The sequence below is a fragment of the Cimex lectularius genome, unplaced genomic scaffold (assembly GCF_000648675.2).
Source record: "Cimex lectularius strain Harlan isolate CLEC.00 unplaced genomic scaffold, Clec_2.1 scaffold23, whole genome shotgun sequence".
NCBI classification, from domain to species: domain Eukaryota; kingdom Metazoa; phylum Arthropoda; class Insecta; order Hemiptera; family Cimicidae; genus Cimex; species Cimex lectularius.
The window spans coordinates 907,383-931,452 of record NW_019392690.1 but is presented as its reverse complement, the minus strand read 5'-3'; the positions used below and the strand labels follow the sequence as shown (position 1 = coordinate 931,452).

Here is a 24,070-nt window from a genome sequence, read left to right as displayed (position 1 = left end):
TCACAAGATTTGTTTAGAGCAAATGGGTGGCTTATCCCTATTTACTCCGAGGAGTATTGAGCAATCTGGGGTAGTGTGAAAGAAGTCTGACGTGTGAGTGTAATTTATTAGCGTGAATGGAGGGGTATATTTCCCCGAGGAATAGCGAGTACTCTGGATAGTGTGAAGCTGACAAGAGGCTCATGTTTCTATATTGTTTCTGTGTCTTTGTGCTATTTTATCCACAATTGACGAGGCTGTAAGGTGCAATGTGGATAAAGAAAAGAGAGAGAGTTGGCTACCGTCATATTATAACACATCATAACTTGTCTGAAGAATGAGTAAAATAAATTAGTAGGTTTAAAACGCGATAAATATAAGACGAGAAATGCAAAACTCAGAAAGATAGGGCTGGCGATGGCCAAAGTAGTTCCAATTTAATTACATAAAAGTAATCATAATAAAATAATTGCTAACAATGTACTACTGTTTGTGAAAAAATAAATGTGTGAATCACTAGATATTGCATGAACTATCATTAAACTGAATATAATTTGTAGGCTGAGATTAAAGTGAACCATACCTTAATTATTCTTTTACTTTACAAATTACCCATTCAATGAAAATGATCCGTTTTAATGTATGCAAAACATAGTAAGAGAGCGATTTAATTTGGTGTTCATTGCCTATAAGAGTGAATTTTCGGCAGTTGGTCCAGGGTTATAGGATTACCAAACGAGATTTCGATTAACTAATCGACACAACTAATCGGAACACACAAGTCTTTCTTCCAAATCATTACAATTACATACGGAACATATTTCTTGAACATATGCATAATTTTTCCGTGAAATTTTGATTAGGAGTACACTTGAGTTGAATATAAGTAGTCTTGAACACAATGATGATCGAAACATGATGCTAAATACGATTTTGTTTTCTATTAATTTATTATTTTTTGGTAAGGCCTTGTACAGAACAATTTAGTGCAAGATGAAACCTATAAGAAAAAGAAAATAGAAAATATTATTTATTTTATATTACATGTACTCTGTTACCAAGAGTACGCGGAGTTTATGAAAAATAAATGAAACTACTTGTTCTATAAATTTTTATTCTGCGAGCAACATTTTAAACTAGGAAAACATACGTTGTAATTTTCAATGGTCAAGCCTTTTCATTATTCTTAAAAAAAAAAAAAAAAAATCAGGAGTTACACCATCGTCATATCTTTTCCCTTGTACGAAATTTGAGTGTGTTAAGCCCAATTTCTAAAATGCTGCAGTGTTTCGATTCAGATTTTCACTTTTACTTGAAAAGTTCACCAACAGGTTTTTATTAGTAGAATTATTAACATATTGCCTAAACAGCAGAATTGTTTATGGCCGAGTAGGCAGTTGTGGGTAGAAAACGGAGGTTGACAATTTTACCGGTAGAAATTAATATTCGATTAGCGTGACACACGAAACTACCGTCCATTTGTTCATTTAGTAATTGTTCATCTGTAAGCTCAATATTAAAAGCTTGCCTTACAAACAAATGGCCTTTTAAAACGGTATTTTCATGGTAGTTCGTTGAATTATATCTGCAAATATAACTTCCGCGGAGGAGTGAGTTACTCAAGAACATTTAGGCTTGGTTTTCATTGTAATGTGATGTTAGACGATGTGGGAGTAGTTTTATACATTGCAAACGATAAAATCTTACTTCAATCTCAATGCCACATTATATATCAATGCTAAAAAAGGACTTTTCCAAAATAAAGATTCATTAATTAGTTTAAATTGGTCAGTTTTTAATTTATTTATAGGATACTGCATGTTGTGCTAAGCACTTTGGCTGTGAGCCATAGTGTTTAACAAGAAAGTATAATTGTAATTTACATGAGAAATGTAATAATATTAACAGACTATGGGTAGGGAGGAGCTCATCATTAGGAAGGACAAAATAAATAGAAATTTTAACTATTTGCCGATTGATGATTTATATAAACTGAAATCTGTACATGCATGTACATACGTACATACATTTACATCGAACTTATGGCTTCTCGCCACCTCTATTACAGCTTTTGCAATTTACAATTACAATAAATTACAATTACCGACAGGCTTCGAGAGTCTCCCGGGTGTTGGCAATCCGTAGTTGGGCTCCGGGTACTGTCACCGGCTAGGTCAATTCAGCACTAAACGCATGTCGTTCCTAGATCTCTCACTCGTTTTTAAATAGTCTTTTTTATTTACATACCATTCACTCAGTTTGAGTAGTGGAGTACGCGATATTCCGCTGTGAGACCCCTTACACTACACCTTCGCGCCACTAAATATATTCACTCTCAAAACAACAAAGAATCCCTTATCGCAGAATGGATTCAACGAAGTCAAAAGGAGGAGTGCATATATTCTGGGGGCGCTAGAAACAGTTACCTTTTATTAAAAGAACCCTCACCAAGACTGGCAAACTCACTGCTGCAATTGGAGAGGAGCAGACTCAGAGGAGTGTTAAGACTATCACTGTCATCTGAGAAAACATCTGCACAACACGAGTTTATTCAATGATGGTCCATTTGTAGATTAGGCAATGAGGAGGAGGATACGGCCACCCATATCACCTTCTAATTCGAAGCAATGTCTTAGTGAAGATATAACCTAGGTTACAGAAATAAACCCAGGGAATGAAATTATAGCAGCGACAGTCAATGACCTAATACTTTTTAGAGGAAGGGTGGAGTCGATTACACTAAACTGGGAAATAGGAAGGTACAATAAGCCAGAAGGCTGCAATGCCTGGGGAGTGGAAACCCCCACTTATTGCTATCCACATTCACCATAACCATCATCACTCCCAAAACACGTTAGGTACACAAAACTATCGATATTATATACAATAAAACAACACTGTTTCCTCCAAAAATCGGAACAGGCGACCCAGATCCTGCTCGAGCCCGATTCTTATATTGGGCGGCATTACTACGTGCTTCTTAACGCTTTTATAGAGCTAAGGAATGATACTTTTAAATTAAGTGGGATATAATTTGCAACATATCTCTGCATGCTGGATCAGCGGGTTTAGGTCGAAAAAATAAGTGACTGTGCGTTTAACTAGGCAAAAAAATAAAATAAAATAAAGCTACCTCACAAAAATAAATTATGTAGTGTAGTCATATAAAATATATAGTTTTCCAACCACAATTCATTATTTTGAATTAAGCCAGATAGCGAAACGATTAATTGTAATCAGTAGCCAATCTAATAAAACTTCAAATAAAGCCTACCTAATGCTAATTTTAACAGCTCACCTTTTATAAACGTGTTGATGGGTGTTGGTCTACTTATTGGGTCCGTCTTCACGCAGAGTTTGCTCAATTACTCAAATGCGTTTAGGCACTGCGCCATCATCAGTGAGAAAATTTTATAAATGGCACTTTGGGGGGGAGGTTATTCAGGACCGCATATTCTTCAAGGTCTTCAGGTGGCTACCGGCTACCGAATTAATTCAGTGAAAATCCTTGAGACGAAGGAATCATATAAAATTTCTCGAAAGGCGTGAATTGCATTATTAATCGACTTTCATTTAAGCTCTTGAAGGAAAAAGCCTAATCGACCGACTGACTTGTTTTTTACGTCTTGATGAGTGATGGTCCATAACTTGACTCACATTTGGAAAAATCTTTATTCCAATAACGGCTGTTATGCTTTTACATGCAATTATTTTCAGATACTGTTATTATTATTAGGCAATTAACAATAATCCCCATGAGCCCTTATTTCCATTGTGTAAATGTTATTGGTCAAAACCCATCCAAGCAGAAAAAGTTGCCGGCGGATGTAATTTTCGGATAGCGGGGACCTAACCGCGCTTCTATCCCACGACATAGTACATATAATTTACCTGTGAGAGTTTCGATTTCTTTTTTTCACCCTGGATACTTAACTTTAATTAGAAGGTATGGTAATTCGATTAATGGAAAGGCGTGTAAGGGTTGGTTCTCTTTTGAGGACCTCGGGTTTTGAGGATTTTCGTCATATGAATGGGCATCAAATTGAAAATTTTCCCCTAAGGCTGAAAAGTATTGCGTCTCTTATCTTAAGTTTGTTTAAGGTGGATGGACTTTTATCACCATTTCTCTTTCTTGACCGTTTACAAGAAAATCTTATTGACGGATAAAATGGTGGGAATGGACATAAATAATTGACTGTCATAAAAATATTATGGAAAAAGTAAAGAAAAAAATAGTACTCTGTCAAAAGACTAAATTTTTTAATGCTGACTTTTAAGACATGAACATTTCAGCTGATATCCAAATGTGTTTATTGTACTTCTCTACCAAAATTATTATAGTTTAATTTTTTTAAAGACAACATAAAAATTTAAGTTGACTGTGATATTTTATGATTTACGAATTTTCCCTCCACATTTATAATCCCTGGATGATATGAAAAAGCAATGTTTTGAAATTAGAAAACTATAAATACGACAACCTTAAATGAATCGGTCCACGAGGCAAAAGTAGCTGGCTGACTCCCGACTTGTGAAGAGGACAAAACAGTAAAATGCTGAGTAGCAGGAGGGAGCTGTTCGAAGGAGACGTGGCCGTACTTTACACGGTCGTTGTCGGCTGGTCGATGATGGTCGTAGTCCTGATATCGTCGTACGTTTTACACTTCATCTTTTGAGAAGAGACAAAAACCACCCCGCGATCTCCAAAATCCGAAGCGGCACTATTTGCCAATATGGCATTCAATACAAAATAACGAAATAAAACTTGATCCTTACTTTTGAGTCAAATCATGTGTTCGATGTATCTATTTAAAATATGGCGTATTCGACTAAACGTCATTGATAAGGAAGGTTTTGTAAATTAAGTTTTATGTTTACAATAGTAGGTACATCAAATATTGAAACATAAGTCACTGCCTGATTAAGCTTTTACTTGATCTTCTTTGTTCTGCCTCATAATGCTTTTAATAATATTTACAATTTAAAACTGACCATTTACAGTAGATGGTTATTTTTAGAAACATAGGATAGAGTTTTAGTATACAAATTTAGCTTAATGGTTTTGAAAAATCCTTAAACAGGAGTTGTCAGACATCCTGTAGACCATTACAAACTTATATTAGTAATCCAATTAACAATGTGAAATACATAGATTGGTCGTCTATCGCAGAATGGATCTATAAAAGAAAAAAAATGAGAAATGGATAAGTCAAGGGGTGCTAGACCCAAACTCACTTCTACAATTAGACAGGGCTAACTCAGAGGAGTGCTAGGACTATATACCGGTCACTGGCTTCTGAGAAAACATCTACATAACATGGGTATATTAAATTTGTAGGTTATGCAAAGAGGTCGATAGCCATCCATTGACTGTCATTGCTGCAGTTTTTTTTCTGGTCGTCTTGATACTCTAGGTTGTCTTCATTGACGCAGAAGATGATATGTATTGGTTCTTAATCATCAATTTACTGTATCTTGCACCTATGGAGTTGGTCCACTTATCCTTTTTGTTTTCTGTGAATCCGTTCTGAGATGGAGGAGTCCATGTTTGATATTGATGTCCCAAGGATAATTTCTGGGTTTATATTAGACAGCAGATCCTCGTCTGTCTAGTTGGCTTGTTAATTACCCAGAAGTCTTTTGTGCTCTGGTACCAAAGCTTTCGTCAAGTTTTGTTGTACATTTTGTGCATTTATCTATTATTTTGGATGTGATCTATTTACACGTGCTTTTAGAGCTGCTTGATATTTCATTGTTTTCCCACATTTTGGAGATTTTGGATGTACCAGCAATGATAGGGGATAACAATAGACTGTTGATGTTTGATCTGGTTATTCCAAGTATAAGTTCTGGGCCTTCTCTGGCCAGTGTGTCTGCTTGTTCATTACCCAGAATTCTTTTTTGCCCTAGCACCCAAGATATTGTAAGATTGATATGTTTTACAAGGATATGGTAGTGAGGATAGGCGGCCTGTTCATTATGATAAACTATCGACCTCCAAAACGTTGTCATACATATTTTTTTAATATACAGAATTTTATTTCTATCTCAATTTATCATTTATGCGGTCAAGCCTCAATTTCCCGAATTTTCCATGGATTTTTTTTAATCTGGAATTTTTAAATTTTCACATGCATAGAATGTTTCATAGTCTAGACACTTCTCGTTTTGTGCATTGCTCCGTGTGATTGGATTCATCGTTGTGCTTTTCTAGGAATAGTTTAAAGAAGGAATATTTCTAGAATTTGCGGTCACAATCGGCCCATTCATTTTACAACAGTTGTTACTATTTGTTCTCAGAATCGATAAGGTAATCGGCGATCGTATAGCGGGGTGATAAAAGGAAATTCAGAAGAGCCGATAAGAAACTGGTTCAATTCATAAACAGTTATACCACGGATCTCAGTAGCGGAAACGTAATTCATTCGGGGTTAACTTTTCGTTCCCATGGAATCGGCCGTTAAGCTCTGTGCATTATCGGTGCCGCCGGATTGAACGCGTAATTATTTTTCAGCGGATGAAAACGGAACGAAAAATGAAAAACCCATCAGGAAAGGTAATCGCGTATTGTTAATAGGAAATTATTCAAAAAATGTTACATACCGAATAATTGCAGAAAAGGCCGGGTTTTTTGATAAGGCCTGCAGCAGATAAAGCACTCGTCCTAATATAAATCCAAAAGTACTAAGCTGCATAATACGAATGTCTACAAGTCACGCCAACTCCTTAGCGGCAAGGTCGCGAGAAAATGCAAATTAAAAGATTTCGAAACGTCCTGTTGCCAGACTTTCCTAAATTAACCGTGTAATTAATTCATTAACCGAGTCGAGATGACACTAGATAGGGACATTTCAAAATTACGATTTAATTGACAATTAGAGCCGAACATCTGATTGTGTATTTTTAAGCCGGCGTTGTGTCGAGCACACAGGTCCAGACGGTTACACGAATGAACCGCCCCTTTGCGTGTACTTTGGTTGTTAGCTGGAAAAAGATCACCCTTTCTAAACCCAAGGGTCTAACAAGGGGACGACCAGGTTGGTGGGTCACGGATTTGGACCAAACTTTTTTTGGTGATTCTTCACTCCAAAATATCGGACACGTAGACGCCTCTTCTTGTGTGTAGGCACTGGCTTCGCCAAAAAATTTAAAGTTGAAATATTCCGTATTTACATAGTTTTCTTTCGCCATTCTCCTCGCCCAAATCAACTATGTAAATATATCATTTTATAGCATTTTTGCAAGAAAAATATAGTAAAAGCTATCAAAGTTTACAGAAAAATTCTAGAAGCTAATACGAAATTTCATTTTAGCACCTTAGAGACCCCTAAATTTTTGGTTGAATTTAAATTTATCGATTTTTGACCCTCTCAAATTTTTCCCATTTTGGAAGTCGTCGTTATGTAATTGTAATATAGTGGACCGATTTTCATGGTTAATATTTCGTTTAAAAAAATGTCAAGTGCATTTTACAATTGTATCAAACATTAAAATCGGACTATTGTTTCAATTAAAAAAGAGGTTAATTTCTGACAAATAATTTTGCTATTTTGAGTAATTTCTTATAGAAATATTTTATGTTGTAATGGTACATAACAAGCTACCTCTTCTTTCAAATGGCCTTTTCGACGTTAAAATCCTTTTAGCTGTCTTCGAAGTACAGCTGTGTCAATCAGATAGTCCGATAACGACTTCTCAAAAATCGGAAAAATGTTAGGGGTAAAAAAATCGACGAATTTAACTTCAAGCAAAAAATTATATTTAGGGGTCTATAGAGGTGTTAAAACGAAATTCAATATTAGTTTCACGATAAATTTTTTTTATGACCTAGTTTACTTGAAAAATATTTGGTTTTTATGAATTTTTCTGTTATTTATAAACATTAATCCATATATAAATTTAGTAGTCGTAATTGACCGTATTAATTATTTAAATTAACTTTACTTTTAACCTAAGATCTTAGTTGAGATGAAAAAGCCAGAAAGTACTTTTGTACTTAATATATTAATCCATATATGTATTTAGTAGTCATAAGTGACCTATCAGTTATTTAAATTAATTATACTTTGAATCTAAGGTCTTGGTTGAGATGAAAAAGTGTGGGTTCGAATCCCGCTCTTGACAGTTGCATTTTCATCGAAACCAAGACCTTAGATTCAAAGTATAAATAATTTAAATACTTGGCACGGTCACTTAAGACTACAAAATGTATATATGGATTGATTTATTAAATGCAGAAGTAATTTCTTCACTAACAGCTCCCCGTGGCAATTTCATAATTCCCCGAGAATCGATTACATCATATTTAAAAATATGGCAAAAAGAGGGAAAATTCGAAAGGTTGTAGGTTGAGATGATGAGTTGGTGTCCGAGTGGATCGAAGTCACGATAATTGGTTAGAGCAGCAGTGTGTTGAGCGGAAGGTCGTGGGTTCGAATCCCGCCCGTGACACCAGCTGTTTCATCTCAACCTTAGAAAAAAAGTATAATTAATTAGAGAAAAAGTTCTTAAAAAAAATGTAAAGAAAAATAAATTTGACTCAGGGAGGTTGTCCCTTAAAACAAATTCTAAGGAAAATGTGATTATTTATCAAAAGATCGAAAAATAAATGTAATTAAAATGTAACAAACAAGCCTTATTACAATCCTTATTTTTTTGTTTTAACACCAGAGAAGTATTTTCCAAAGGGCTTACTGAAGAAATTTAAGGAACTACTTTAATAACTGAAACAGGCTGGAGGGGAATAATTCGCCTATCGTTCATAGATAAGACGTCTACGGTCCAGAAGTATCAAGCGGATGCAGGAAATGATAGAAGTCAGTAAAATTGAAAAAAAAAATTGGATAGAAATTCTTAAAAATCTGTTTCGTGGACAGAAAATAAGATTGATTACGATTACCTTGGAAAGTGCACTTTTTCTTATAAGAATAAGCACTTTTTTCGGTACTTCTTCGCGCGTCTCTTTTGGTGTGAGAATTGCTTTACCGAAGTGGCTGTACTGCAACCGGGCTGATGCTTCACATTCACAAAGGAAGGTCGATGTTTCTGGTTCATTGACAGAGTCGGCATGTATCGGCCTCAGTTTTGCCCATTTTCTTTAAGGGTTAAAAGGGGGCAGTGGTCGGTATAAAGGCCTATAGTTTATCTCAATTCCTGCCCGCGGTGTGTGAGTGAGAGAGAGGTTCCTTCGCATTCCTTTTTTAGAGGTTTATGCTCTTAGCTTGTCTCATGCCTCATGGTTTTGTCCAGTTTTTCTTTCACAAGCCATTTTTCCAGTTACAACTTAAGTACACACTCTTATATCGGTTCTGATCTCATGGGTGAGAGGGCTGCCCCATTTTTTGGCTACTTGGTTAGCCTGTTCATTTCCTCCTATGCTTTCATGTCCATGTACCCACTTTAAGGTAATCTTGTTGCGTGTTCCTGGAGTCATTAGACAATTTAGGCACTCTCAGATAAGTTTGGAGTTGAAAGCCTACGCACTTAGCTGCTTGACTGTCTGAGAGTATGTAAATCTGTGTACCTTTCATATCTTTCATTATTATCCCCTGCGCACAGTCGTATTGCTTGGGCCTCAGCTTGTTGTGATTAATCCAAGGGGCTTTGCTAGGGTATAATTAGGCCCTTTTACTCCTACACCTACTCCCTGTTCCGTTTTCGATCCCTTTGTGTACCATATTAGGGGCCCGTCCTGAAACTTGGGGTTACGTTTCGCCAAAGGTATCTTATTAATTATGACCACTTGGAAGATTATGCCTTAGGTGAGTTTTCCTTTTTTATCAGGTATCGTTATAGACATCTCATTTATTTTAATTCTGTCCAAAATTCTCTGGTGACTCCTCCTAAGAGCTGGCTTTATTTCCTTGTACGGCAGGAGTCAGTTGGTACTGTGAAAAGCTACCTTTGTATATAAATAAGCAAGGGTGGAAGTCGAGGCGTTTCCTATTTCTGTATATATTAGCTGGCTAACTATCGAAGAGTATGTAAATCTGTGCACCGATCATATTTTTCTTTATTAACCCCTGTACACAGTTGTATTGGGGGTTTGCTAGGGTATAGTACGGCCCTTTTACCCCGATACATACTCCCTGGACCATCTTCCATTACTGTTAGTACTAATGGGTATATGTATTATAATACACAACACGTAAATACACATAATAAAAGAAAGTTTTGTCGTCTGTGATCGTGCTGGTTTTTTTGTCAGACTTCCGGCATATACCCGGTGCTATTTTGTCATTAGCGTCCTGTTATGTGTATTTGTTTGTAAAATGTGAAAGGACAACAAACAGTCGAATCTATTGGGTTGTCCGGAAAATAATGCAGGATTTTAAGTTTTCATTANAAAAGTTACCAACACGTTGGGAGAAATGTATTGAGAGTATGGGAAATTATTTTGATTAAAGAACATTGCTTTAAAGTAACTAGTTTCTTTTTTTTTTGTTTAATACCAAAATCCTGCATTATTTTCCGGACAACCCAATAGTTAGGAAGGGATGATAGGCAGACCAGGAAGAAACCAAAGACAACATATTCATCTAACAGCAGATCTCGACAAGGAATCATAGAATTAACATTTGATATTACATATATATAAAGTGAGAGGTTTATGAGCCGATAAACAGCTCAGGTCATGGCCCTTAGCGTGTTTTCCTTCTTTTTCCGATCTTTCGCATTTATTTTGTTTTAAACTTCACCCATTTAGAGTCTCGATCTGGTTACTGACTAACTGCTTTTAAATGTATACAACATCGACATCCTAAATTGCTAGCCTCAAGTTTGTACTTAAGGTTGTCAAGTACAGAACAGAAACTGAACATACAGTACATACACATCACTACAAACATAGAGGTCTGATTACGGGAGTCCCCATAGTACTCGATATGTCTCGTGGCGGAGGTTGAACCCACTCCATTTTCGCTAATAAGTTACTTTTTCTCCGGACGTCACACACTCACCACAGAGTATTCAATATTCTCGGGGGGGGGGAATTTGATATTAAAAAAGCAGTAAAATTAAATAATGTAAAAACTTATCAAAAGTAGGTTATAATTTAAAAAAATTATGTGATAAACAACAAATTAATACTGGCTTTATTTAGTGAGAAATGTGGTAGGTATAATTTTCTGTCTCTTTGCTGAACGTTCTATGTATTTCTTCACCAGAAGAATTGTGCTCAGAGGGCTGGGAATAATCACAGCTGTTTGTCAGGCCCATAAATAAACAAAGTACAGCAAAAAAACTTCCGTAATATTTTCTATTTAGCATAAGAGTAGAAAGATTTTTTTAAAAAGATTTTTATTTCACTTTTCCAATACCGCCTACGTTTCTCGTCCTCGAAACATGACCTATTGTTTTCTGTTAGACATTCTGCCCACTGGAAAGTTGGTTCACTATTTGTTAAAAACTCGATACTTTGGATTTCATTCTGAAGAATTACTATACGTCTGAGTACCTTTTCTCAGATAAAAACACGTGTTCGTGTTTCATGCTCGTCTAATTGTCGAATCACAGTTGATTAGATTGTAAAACCAGTCGGGTCGTCAGTTGACGGCTGATAACATACTTTCGGCCCTCCCCTCTAGATTCTCACGCATTACCCTCATTCCACTCAAGACTGGAAGTTGGAAAGAAAATATAAGTAAAAATAAGTTCTGGACATGTTAAGGATTTGAGAATCAAAATTTTTCCAACGCCCGACTTCCGTTTCCAATAGGGGCCGAACAGATTGTAGTGTTGAAGAGTCATCATAAGCGGCGAACACTTTGAACTGAAATCTGCGCGAAGATCGTAATATTTCACTCAAATAACTGTGGAAATTAATCCCTAATTGTATTAATTTTGTACTAGCAAATTCGACTTTATTTAAGGTTGAAAATCTTTGTAATTTTGAATTGAAGTTGTTCAAAAGGATTTACACGAATTTGTTTTTGCTCTACTGGACGAAAACCCGGTTGTTGTTTTGGTTTTGGTCCTTATTCCGTACACACGTCATACTCCCCAAATGCCGACAAGTTGGAATTCTGCAAGTTAAGCGAATGGAAGAGTCGTGTGTGTAGGATTGTTTAGTCTGCCATGGGCCATTGGTATTGTCGCCGGAAAGGCACCTCCCGTGGTATTGAAAGGATATTTAAGCAACATGACAGAAATTTCTTTTGGCTCGCTCCCAAACTTCTTTATCGAAAATACGTGACGATACTTTGAGGTCGAGGTAAAATCGCACCGATTACATCCTTTCTACCGTTCTGAACCGTTGGGAAGACTCCGAGAATACACTAACGGTCCCCGTCAGCTTCAAGTCACTATTAATTCTATACTCATTGTTCCCGTGTGTAACTTGGGAAAACGGTTCTAAACGGTGGAAATTGTTTTACTTGTTCACCGAGATCTGCCTCTTTATAGCTCAGTAAATCGTTCGACTAGTAACGGCCGGAATTCTTTTGTACGCGGCCATTTTGTGAAAGATTATTCGTTGAAGGCTCCTTCGTTAATTTTAAAAATCTATAGATTTGTCGACAGTAAGCTTCTTACATAGCTTAATAACCTATCCGTGTAATACATTTCTGGAGAATGCCAGGTTGACAGGCATATACTGTTGAGTTCCACTCAAAACTAATACCAATTTTTGATAGGGTAGTTGGTTTTGATTGAATCTAAGTCTAAAAATGGTGGTGAAAAATTATCGTGGCCCATAAATTTTTATGGTATCAGGGCTGTCATTGTAGCATCCCGTTACAAGCTGTAGCATCCCACAGAGCTGACCTCTAGGTAGTTTGGACGTAACATACGCTTTTTGCCAATTTAATCTATTTGGATTTTAATTATATAAGTTCAAATCTGCACTTGTATTACATTGCACCGGCAATTACAGATTTTGTAATTTACAAGAAATTATCTGCAGTAAAGAACCACCGGGTGATGGTAGTCCAGGGCAGACATAAGTTATCCCTCCAGCCACCACTGTGAACAGCTAGGTTCATTCATTCTTAAATACATTCTTTCTTATTTGCATACCATTTACTCATTTAGGGCCGGGAGTACTCGATATTCCTCCATTACCCTTTACACTTTTTATATACTAACATAATTGAGGGTTGAAGGGGTACTCAATATCCCGTAATTGAACCTCTCACACATTCACGCTAATAAATACATTCATTCTCAACACACACTAGTGTACATAAAACCATCAGTACCATATACAATAAAATAACCCTGTTTACTCCGAGAGTAGGAATAGGGGACCCAGAAACAATTCTCTTATCGGATGGCATTCCTATACGCTCTCTTTACAGAGCCAAGCAATTGCACTCCTCAATCAGGAGGGTCACATCGTGCAACCTTTCTCTCCATGCCGGACACATGCGCGGGCTTAGGCCCAAAAGTAACTGTTCGTGTGTTAATCTCGCATGGCCTATTCTCAATCGGATGAGTATGACCTTTCTACGAATCAGATTCTCCGAGGGCCACCTATCGACAGTCCTCTTGATACACATTGGTTTTGTTCGAAAAATATGAACTTGAAGAATTCTTCCCTGGCAACTTTGCCATGTTTCGATATTAAAATATCCAAGACAATAATGGGAGCGTGAAACGCATTTTCAAACATTTTCAGTGGTCAAGTCTGAATCGATTCTTATTTCACCTCTTTTTCTCATAATAGAAGTAAGCACTGCTCTCACACATCTAAGTTTCACTTACTTTCACAGGACGCGTTCAATAATTAAAACCTTCTCAAGTTATAAGCCGGTGTAAAGAGCTTTTGTATATAATTATGTTGATTGATAAATGATTTAATGCATGAAGTTTAGTTTCAGTCCTAGCGGTATTTAAGAGTGATTTCAGTGTTGAAGCGAAAAAAATGGCTTGAAAAACCGAAAGCTACTAAATTGATTAGCAGCTTTTAGCATATGAATGTGTTTTAAACTTTTCGCAAACGTTTGTTGCACCTAAAAAGAATATAAAAAAATGTTAAGCAACTGTTCAATAAGCAGTATTATAGAATACTATCCCCAACGACGAGCCACATTTAATCTCAATCAGAAAATTAACAACTGATAGCGATAAGGAATGTTAGATAGGATCAATATTAATCAATACCCATGGAGATGTTTAATCATGGGCGAGATTCGTCGACTTTATTCAGGCTGTTTTTACTAGTCAATATATTTTTTGATTAGTTATTTTAATGGTACAAAAATCCCTTTAATTATTTCAATGCGTTCACAACGAATGGATTTCGAAAATTCGAATTTGTACAGGAATTCAATGTTTAGGTTTAAATTCTTTTGTCTTTTTTATTTTGTAGTCTTCTTATCCAAATTCTCATTTTATCTGTTAATGTATTTTAATATTTTTGCCCTCACTTTTTTCTTGCTGTACTTCTATTCAAGTTTCCTTTTGAAATTACCTGTTGATTGGCTACGTAAAACGATCTCAATTTTCTGTTGAAATTCTATATGAATTTCTAAATTTTACTATTTCATTGATTTATAGGTTATTTCTCCTTGTTTTTAAAATTAATTAATGAATTTATTTACAACAGCAAAAATTGTGCTTACGTAAATTTGATAATTTCTTAGAGCGTACAACAAAATAAAATGAAGACAAAAAATATACAGAAAAAGAAGACCTACTCATTAGTAGTCACTCATATAATTAGCGTTAATCACTTCAGACGGGAATAATATCTATAATCCGTTAATCGGGAGGATTATTTGGAAGGTTGCAGGATGAAAGGTTTCTGACATGTGGATTTGTGAAACTTCTTGTAGCGAGTTTTTGCTACTTTGAGTACATATTTGATATTAAGGCCATTGTGAATGATAAGATTGGATACATAGAAAGTAGCATTCACGATGGTTCGAAGGATTTTTAATTGTGGGGATTGGGTGCAATGGAGGAGGAACGTTTTGTTGAACCCCAATGTTCGATGTTGTATGTCCAAACGGGTTTCAAAATAGTTATACACGAGTCATTTCTGAAGCATCTGTTTATAGTTTATAGTTTTATATATAGGGTTTCATTTAATTCATTTGTCAATGTATTGCACAATTGTACGTCTGTAGTGGGAGGGGAATATTATCAGTAAATACCCGTATTTATTGTTGTGTTTAAGCGTGAAAGTGATATGTTTACATTTTTTATGTTTATTGTCATCCACTGCTTGAACCTCTGATCAAGGGATGTGACATGGGTTTGCAGGTTGGGATGAGAAATTCTTTATGAGATCAAAGGATGGCTCATCCGCATAGGAGGTCAGGTTCGTTTCAGGAAGGAATGTTTACAGGGATGGGTCCCAAGATACTTCCTTGTGATACCTCTGCATCTGTGCGATAATCGTCCGATAAAAAGGGGCACTGATGACGAAAATATCTGTCCTTTAAGTAGGATTTTATGATCAGTATGTCATATATTAAATGCGTGCATGTTACAACGTTAACATTTTTGGTATAAAAACTCTTTTCACTAAGAATTGTCTCTTAACAATCAAATAAACACGATAAATTCAGGGACAATGTGGGAAGGGCCTACTTTAAACTTGAAGAACGCACAATAAATGCCGAAAGCATGGTAGTAGCGCTAAACTCTAAAATGGGGGTTGGAATGTTTAGTTGAATTCCAAAGTATGTTCAAATGGGTCTCAAAATATTTAATAGTGTGTCGTTTATTTTGTAGAGTCAGTTGTGATCGTTTGTCCAGCTATCTTTTAAGAAGTCTCAAGCGTCTGTTTAGTTCTCGTCTTTTGAGTCGTGCGTGTGGGTTCCATGTCGATTTATTGCCCAAGGTAGTGTACTAAATTAGCTGGTACTCTTATTATTTATTTTTTTATTATTTATTATGATTTTATTCACATACTCTTTTTTCTGTGGTTTATAGTACATTATTGTAAATAAAAATATCTATCTACTAACTTTTTGGTTCGCATGTTTAGCGATTTTTTTGTGCGCGCCAGAAATATGACCGTATTCTTTTCTCCTTTGCTTGAACGGCCAAATTCTAGGTTTGAATGCGTGTATCTATGCGTGTGTGTGTCTGTCCAGACATAACCAGCTCGCTCAGAACGTAAAGCTCAGAAGTACAACTTATTTATCCTAAAGATTTTTCGTTGTTGGAAGACAGTTCGGCGGACTGATTAGCTGATCTTGAACATATTGTTAACTCGATAATACTCCTATGTCATCGTTCCGACAAAATATAACGCGAGAGGTCTTTGCCCCAACAGGGGGAGATGTGGGAGAACAGGCAGCCTTTCCCACTGAAATAATATTTTTCCATGACAATCAAGTAAGGTCAAACTAGTTTCTAATTAATTTCCCCTCTCCCCAAGTTCATCGAATGCTCCACTTTTTATATTGCATTATTGACAGACTCTTAAATCATACGATTTCAAAATAGTTCGATGGTACGATTGTTTGTCTTCTGTGTCACAGGAAAATCGATTAAAGACAACTAATAACTCGTTAATTTTTCATTGTAATATAAACTTGTTCCTGCGGAGGGCTCTGTTTAATTAACAATTTTATTATCATTAAGAAAGTACAAAATGGTAGTAATTATAATTCTATTAATTTCTTTCATTACCATCGATTATTATTTCTTTTACGAACCCTTTTTTTCTGACTATGTCCTTATATCAACATGTTTCTTAGCGGTTTTCCAATGTAACAACAAATAACTAGTGAAATGATTTTCTTTTATTAAAGAGCGCGAAGTTTAAGTTGATAGTAAATGTATTTATTATCGTGAATGTGGCGCTCAATAGGTTCAATGGCGGAATATTGAATACTCCATCGACCCTCTCTCAGTAAGGTTATGGATGGATTTAGATATTATGCATGGTGATGGAGGCATATGGAGTACTTCCAACACTCTAACAGCATAAATGGCTATTAAACAAGAAAGAATGTATTTAAAAATGTAAGAGTGGATTGCTATTGGGGCTGAAATGATCTAGCTATAGCCTCGAGCCCACCCTCGTTGGCCAGGCAGATTAAACTGAGGTCTGACATCGAAAAAATCTACGAAAAAAGTTCAACTCAATAAAGTTCCTTTGTAAATGGGATCTAAGTAAATACGTGGATGGGTATTTAAAATAATAGCGAAAATACAATTTTTTAAATATTATTATTTTATTTATCATTGACATTGTGAGATAAAAGGCCACGGGTTCGATTTCAGGGCCACTGGATACAAATGGGATTTTTTCCTCAAATACATTTGTTCTATCACGCGTTCAAACCACCAGCAACTGATGGTCGTGCACATCTTCCCATGACCAGTTTGTATGGTTGTTGATTACCCAGAATTTTTTGTACCTAGGCATTCAAGATATTCGAAGCTTTTGTATACGTCCATTTTACATACTTGTGCTTTAAAAGCTGTTTGTCTTTCTGATCATATAAAGATTTTATATAGCACAAATATTGATTGAAGTCATTTCAGCTTAAAAGACCTAGGTGTTCTTCCTTAAAAAACTCTTAATCTGGTTCCTTTATATGACTTGGAGCCATCGGCCATAGCGATGTCATATAAATTGTATTGTATTCTCCATTGCAGTCTGTTGAAAATTTGTACGATGTTGCAAACTATTACATAATCAGCCCCATTTCTAAGAATGGGTGTTTGAATTTATTTTTTATTGTTGTGTGACCGAAGTGTTTTTCAAGCGAGCTTACTTGATTTGTACATTACAATTCTTTTTCTCTAATAAAAAATATAAGTGAAATTCAAAAAGATATGATTTCGAATTCAGTTTGTGATTCATCGAATGGCCTTGCCCACCGCCTCCTGAAACGCTTGCTGAATGATAAATTCTGGCATGTTTTGTATTATGGACACGTTGATATAAAATATAGTATAAATTTTTGTACAGAAAACAATAAAAATATAACTATATTTGAAATGCTCATATAGCTGCAGTTTGAAAAATACGCCATACGAAAAATGAAAGACCAGAAGAAGTAAGAGCGCGCGGAGGGCCGGGGTTTGACCTCAGCAGTTTGCCGGCCCCTAAACCTCACATCATTATCATAACTTATATTATTTGTTGATTTTGAAACTGGCATAAGACGAACTCTTTAGATATGCACCTTGGGAATATACTTTCTATTTTTATATAAGGTTTCAGAAGATTTCCTTGTAAACAAATATAAAGAGTTGTAATTAAATGAAAAGTACTCTCACGAGCGGTTGTTGATAACTGAATTAATGTGAAAATCAGATGAAGTAAAAGATACCAAGTTTTTAGCATTTCTTTTTTATTTCGGGCATTGTCTTTTTGTATTGTCTGTTATCTGATTATCGTTTCTGGTGAGGATGACTGATGAGGCGTTATAAAAGGAATTTTCGTTCGGACTTTCAGAATCAAATAGCAAAATGAGATTGTAAAAATAATTACAATTGAGTCTGTATATCAAGTCAATGGTTGAAAATGATAGTTCTACTTACAAACCGTTTTATTATTTTTTTCCTTTTCATTAACTGGTTTTAGTGGCATGTTTTAACATACGGTCCATTAGCCAAATAAATACAGCACTCTTATGGGTGTGAAGAGTCGGCTCATCGATCATAAACAATTTTGGATATAAGTTCAAACAACCTTCTTCGCTTATTTATAATATGAAATTAGCTTAATTAACTGGAGAATTTTTTTTGAAATCCTCGGTTTTTTTCCTTTCGCCTTAGCAATTACCAAAGCGAGTAGAGTAAATAAGTAACCCCTTTCGTAAATGAATAACCTATAACTAATTCAACAATTAATCTAAAAAACCAACTATCCATTATAAACAATAATAAGTTAATATTAATAATAAATACATAAATAAATGAAATTGTATATATATTAATAAATTTGCCTAAGAAAATAAGTTAAATTGAAATAAATACATATGAATTAGTAATTAATAATTACATACCATCAGTAAATTTTTATATCACAGCTGTATACAAAAAATAAAATATTCTTATAGACGTCAAATCCTTTTATACCCAAAAGATATAGTGCTCTATCAGCAATCCGAACAAATTTCTACAGGGTGCGATTCTGATCACAGAAAGCGCAAACAAATACATACATATGTACAAAGACACAATATCAATAAAACACTCTATTTTTATTCTGTACACAAAACCTGTTAGAATACATGTTACGAACTTTCAAGTTTTAAAAAAATTCAGTTAAAAAAATTCTTTAGAATTTTCTTCACTGCTTCTTCCTCTTTTTCTCTCATTTTTAAGCAGTACAAATATTATACTTAACACAAGAAAAATGTTGACTGATCTAATATTTCATTTTTTAGTACTTAAGAGATTCAATCTAAGCTGGTCTTGGTCTTTCGTATGAACTCTCGCACTCACTCTTACTCACTCTGTTTTCTTTTCCTCACTAACACTCTCTCTCTTTTCTTCGTACTCCCTAACTCTTTCTCCTCACTCACTCACTCACTCACTTACTCACTCACTCACTCACTCACTCACTCACTCACTCACTCACTCACTCACTCACTCACTCACTCACTCACTCTGTTTTCTTTTCCTCACTAACACTCTCTCTCTTTTCTTCGTACTCCCTAACTCTTTCTCCTCACTTTCCTAACTCACTCACACCACATTTACTCTCTCACTCATTTGCTCTCACTCACGCCACACACTCTCTCTCATTTACCCTCACTCACACCACACTCTCTCTCACTCATTTATTATCTCTTATTCACTCACTCTCTCAGTCTATCTCCTTCCTTCCTCTCCATCCCATAAATAATGTTTTTAAAATTCTGACTTTTTGAATACTGGAATTTTCGAAATAACGAAGTTCGGATTAGGGGGGGGGGCAGCACTGTTCCTGGTTATATGGTCTATGCATTATATTTTGGTTAAAAGAAATTAAGATCTTAAGTTTTTAAATGAATCACATTCCATTACGATATATTATAAATCGTCTGTTTTTTACATACCGAACACGTATCGTTGCTATAAAGATAAATAGGCGAAATATTGCATGGTTAGATTTTTAGCTTTGTAATGGTAGAATAATCCTTTTGCTAAATTTTGAAAATCTTCGGTTTTTACATACCAAACACATATGGTTGCTATAAAGATGAATAGGCGAAATATTCCATGTTTAGAGTTTAGCTTTTCTAATGGTAGAATAATCAATTTACTAAATGTTGAATTAAGAAGCCCAGGAATAATTTTAGTTTTAACATTTTTCTTTTATCTGAATTTGATGTAGGTTTTAGCATCTGGAGTGGAAATGTGAGTAGAAATCTGTTCCCCATAAGCATTCTTAATAGATTGCTTTGTTAATTCATCTACAACGTTTTGGCGGAATACTATACTTGAGGGTCCTTTACCCAGCAAAAGGATACGGGTGTCTTTTTTTTTTATTTCAGCCTAAAAGACATTTCTGCCATTCGGGGGAAGAAACAATTTTTATCTTTTTGTCTTCTAGGCTTCCCTGACCATAAATAAGCACAGTTTGTGAGTAGAATTATACTTTTCAGCTATTGAAAAGACATCTAAACGTTGCGGAACGTTCCTTTGGAGGATGTTCACACTAATTTGCGAAATAGATTATTAATCAAGTTTGTACCGCTAATTGAGAACGAATCAAATAAATTCAGGTAAACACGGTAAATTGTTAAACGTCGGCAAATACAAATTTATAAGTGGCCGGGAAGGGGCACAGAAGGAGCGCGCATGTCTCGCGTGTAGCTCGGGTCGAGTATCACCAGTCTAGGTAAGGCGTCCGTTCGTTGCCAACCGCAGAAAATCACAATCGAAACAACGGAAATAATTAATTAATTACTTTGAAAAGTGTGCTTTTTTTAAAGGGAAGAGCATGAGCCTCCCCCGCCCCAGCGCCGCCCCACCGTGAATTCGCCCGAGCGTGGATCCTGCCCAGCTGCGGCTCCGTGCGTTTTTAGTTTACGTCGAGGCGCGTTCAGTGTGTTGTGTTTGTGTTTTTATCCTGGATAATGTTTCACCTGGCGGATTCCGTCTTGAGGAGGATTAAGGTGATTTAAATCATTTGGTCGAATCTCGGTCGAAGCTTCGCTATTTTGGTATCCGATCGCGTGTGATTTCACTTAAAATGCCAATCTGTTTCTTGCAAAACCCCTTTACGTCACTGATAATATTCAAATTGGAACTTAAATCCTTTTCTTTACTGATGTAAATTATGTTAGTCTACTATTTGTGTCTTCTTCAGAGTGGTGAAGGTTCTAACAGTATAAAACAAATCTAATCTTAAATGATCAAAAAATTGAAATATTGGATATTGGTCCGCACTAGGGGTGGTTTGATGACCCCATTTGGGGAAGCTATTTTCATACAAAATTACATATTCTCTCTCCATGGCAAATCTTCTTCAGGTGTCTATCCCAATCTAATTTGTGAACACCTGAGATTGAACAATTTAAATAAATATCTGAATTTCTGATTATTAGTGTACTTTTTTACAGTCGATATGCCAATGCCCTACAATTTGGTTAATAAACGAAGAAAATGTCCTCCTAAAGAAATATCGACAAAAATACGTTACATTCTGGATCCTTATTAATAAAGTACTGTAAAACCTACTTTTCAATTATAGTAATTATCTGGATATAATTGATATCAGCCTGTAATATAATTGAATTTTTCACAATATTAATAAATATGAACATTTACTTTCACTTCTGAAACTTATGGTTTGAACCATAGCTATCTTTCGAATTGTTAGTGAAACGAAATCTACAACTCGTGTATACAATATAGGACATAGGCCAAAATAAAAGGGATATATTCTTCAAAAGCTTAAAAAAGGGAAAGATTTTTGAAAGTTTTTTCTTTCAGTTTGTTTTAATACCTGATTTTTCAATATTAAACCTCAACTATAGTGTTCACTTTTTCCTTTAACTTTAACAAAAATAAGTGTGATAGATAATGTCACTTTATTACATCAAATATCTTCATTACTTCAATTAGTTTTTAGCACATTTTTTAAAAACTTATAATTCAGCTTTATTTATGAACAATATTGGAGATTAAAGTAAAATTGCCCATCCTAACCTAAAAAATCGTTTCTTTATATTCAGGAAGCTTCTAGATTACTTATTTTGGATGTTAGAATGATTCTTCAAAAGCTTGATGTGGGAAGGTTTTCTTTTTTCTTTTAAATTATCTTAATCCATCATTTTTCAGTACAAAACTTTAACTAATGTACACTTTTTGCTTATACTTTAACAATAATGAGTGGTTGATAGATAATGTCATTTTATTACATCAAATGTCCTTATTACTTCAACTAGTTTTTAGCACATTTTCTAAAACTTATAATGCAGCTTTATTTAAGAACAATATTGGAAATGAAAGTTAAAATACCCATTCTAACCCCCCAAAAAATCATTTCTTTACATTCATGAAACTCCTGGATTTCTTACTTTGGATGTTAGAATGTATTCTTTAAAAACTTGATGTGGGAACTGAATGTTTTCTTTTTTCTTTTAAATGGTCTTAATCCCTCATTTTTCTGTACAAAACTTTAAATATAGTGTTCAATTTTTGCTTAAACTTTAACAAAAATGAGTGTTGATAGGTAACAGTTGGTTACATAAAATATCATACTTTTGGCTGTTTTTTACATTTAGAACGTAGCTTTATTTATAATAAAATGGAGATTAAAGTTAAACTTCCCATTCTAACCTAAATAAAAGACTACATTACTTTATTTCATCATATGGGCAACATTTATCAGGATCTCTTACCTTGGGTGTTAGAATATATTCTTCAAAAGCTTGACGAAAAAACTGAACGTTTGTTTTTTTCTTTCAAATTGTATTAATCCCTGATTTCTCATCACAAATATTTAACTATAGTGTTCATTTTTTGCCATTTGGGCATAGCACAAATGAGTAGTTGATAGATGATGTCAGTTTATTACATAAAATATTATAGCTTTGGCTCTTTTTTCCAGTTAGTATGCGACTTTATCTATGATAAATAAAAGTTAAATTCCCATTCTAATCTACAAAAAGAATGCATTATTTTATACCACCATTTTGGCAACACTTACTTTGAATATTAGAATATATCCCTCATAAGCTTGACGAAAAAACTGAATGTTTAGTTTTTCTTTAAAATTGAGTTAATCCTTGATTTTTCAACACAAATATTTTTTAACTGTAGTGTTCACTTTTTGCTTACCCTTTAACCATTCTAACCAAAAAAAAATCATATCTTTATATTCAAGAAACTCCTGGATTTCTTAACTTGGATATTAGAATATATCCCTCGAAGCTTGAGGACAAAACTGAATGTTTTATTTTTTCTTTCAAATTATGTTAATCCCTGATTTTTCAACCCTAATCTTTAACTGTAGTGTTCACTTTTTGCTTACACTTTAAGTATTCTAACCGAAAAACATCATTTCTTTACATTCAGGAAACTCCTGGATTTCTTATTGTGAGTGTTAGAATGTAGCCCTCAATGGTTGATGAAAAAACTGAATGTTTTGTTTTTTCTTTCAAATTATGTTAATCCATAATTTTCCAACACACATCACTAAAGTGTTCACTGTTTTGCTTACTACAAGTGGTAGATAGATAATTTCAGTTTATTGCATAATATATCATAGTTCTTTTTTACAGTTAGAACGCAGCTTTATTTATGAATGGGCATTAATGTTAAAATGTCCATTATAACGTAAAAGAAAGCGTTTCTGGATGTTAGTATTTGAGAAAAAAGCTCCTCTAAAAATCCGTTAAAAATAATTGCTATAAGAAATTAATAATATCTACATTGTTTGTTACATTGTTAATCTTTCAAGTAAAAGTTAAAAGGGGACTGCGGTAGCCAAGTTGCGCGCCGAACGGTCTCTTGGCTGTTATATCTCGCGGTCGTTGGTTCGATTCTCACCGCCACTACTGGAATTTCTACTGATACAAGAACAAAAAAAGTTAAATTTATCGTATCCAGTTTTGTGAATAAGGTCCAGCAACAATTTAGGCGTTGAGCCGGCGTAATGTACAAGTCCCAGGTTCTAGTCCAACGGCCGTGAATTCGAAGCCGACATGTAAATGGACTTTTTTTCAAAAACACCGGCATATAA

At 34.9% G+C, this 24,070-nt stretch overlaps 1 protein-coding gene across 6 annotated transcripts in view; it reads left to right on the top strand.

The window, feature by feature from the left end:
• LOC106670926 (puratrophin-1-like) overlaps nucleotides 1-24,070 on the top strand; it is a 463,198-nt gene that overhangs the window by 9,942 nt on the left and 429,186 nt on the right. The window contains exon 1 of one of the 6 annotated variants that reach the window (XM_014401861.1): nucleotides 6,500-6,535. The exons of 4 other annotated variants lie outside the window; for them this stretch is intronic. In XM_014401861.1, the coding sequence (XP_014257347.1) occupies nucleotides 6,515-6,535 (21 nt within the window). In that variant the 5' untranslated portion in view covers nucleotides 6,500-6,514. Of the gene's footprint in view, nucleotides 1-6,499; nucleotides 6,536-20,924; nucleotides 20,997-24,070 lie in introns of those variants that run through there. One more of the 6 variants, XM_014401789.2, reaches the window with a different exon arrangement.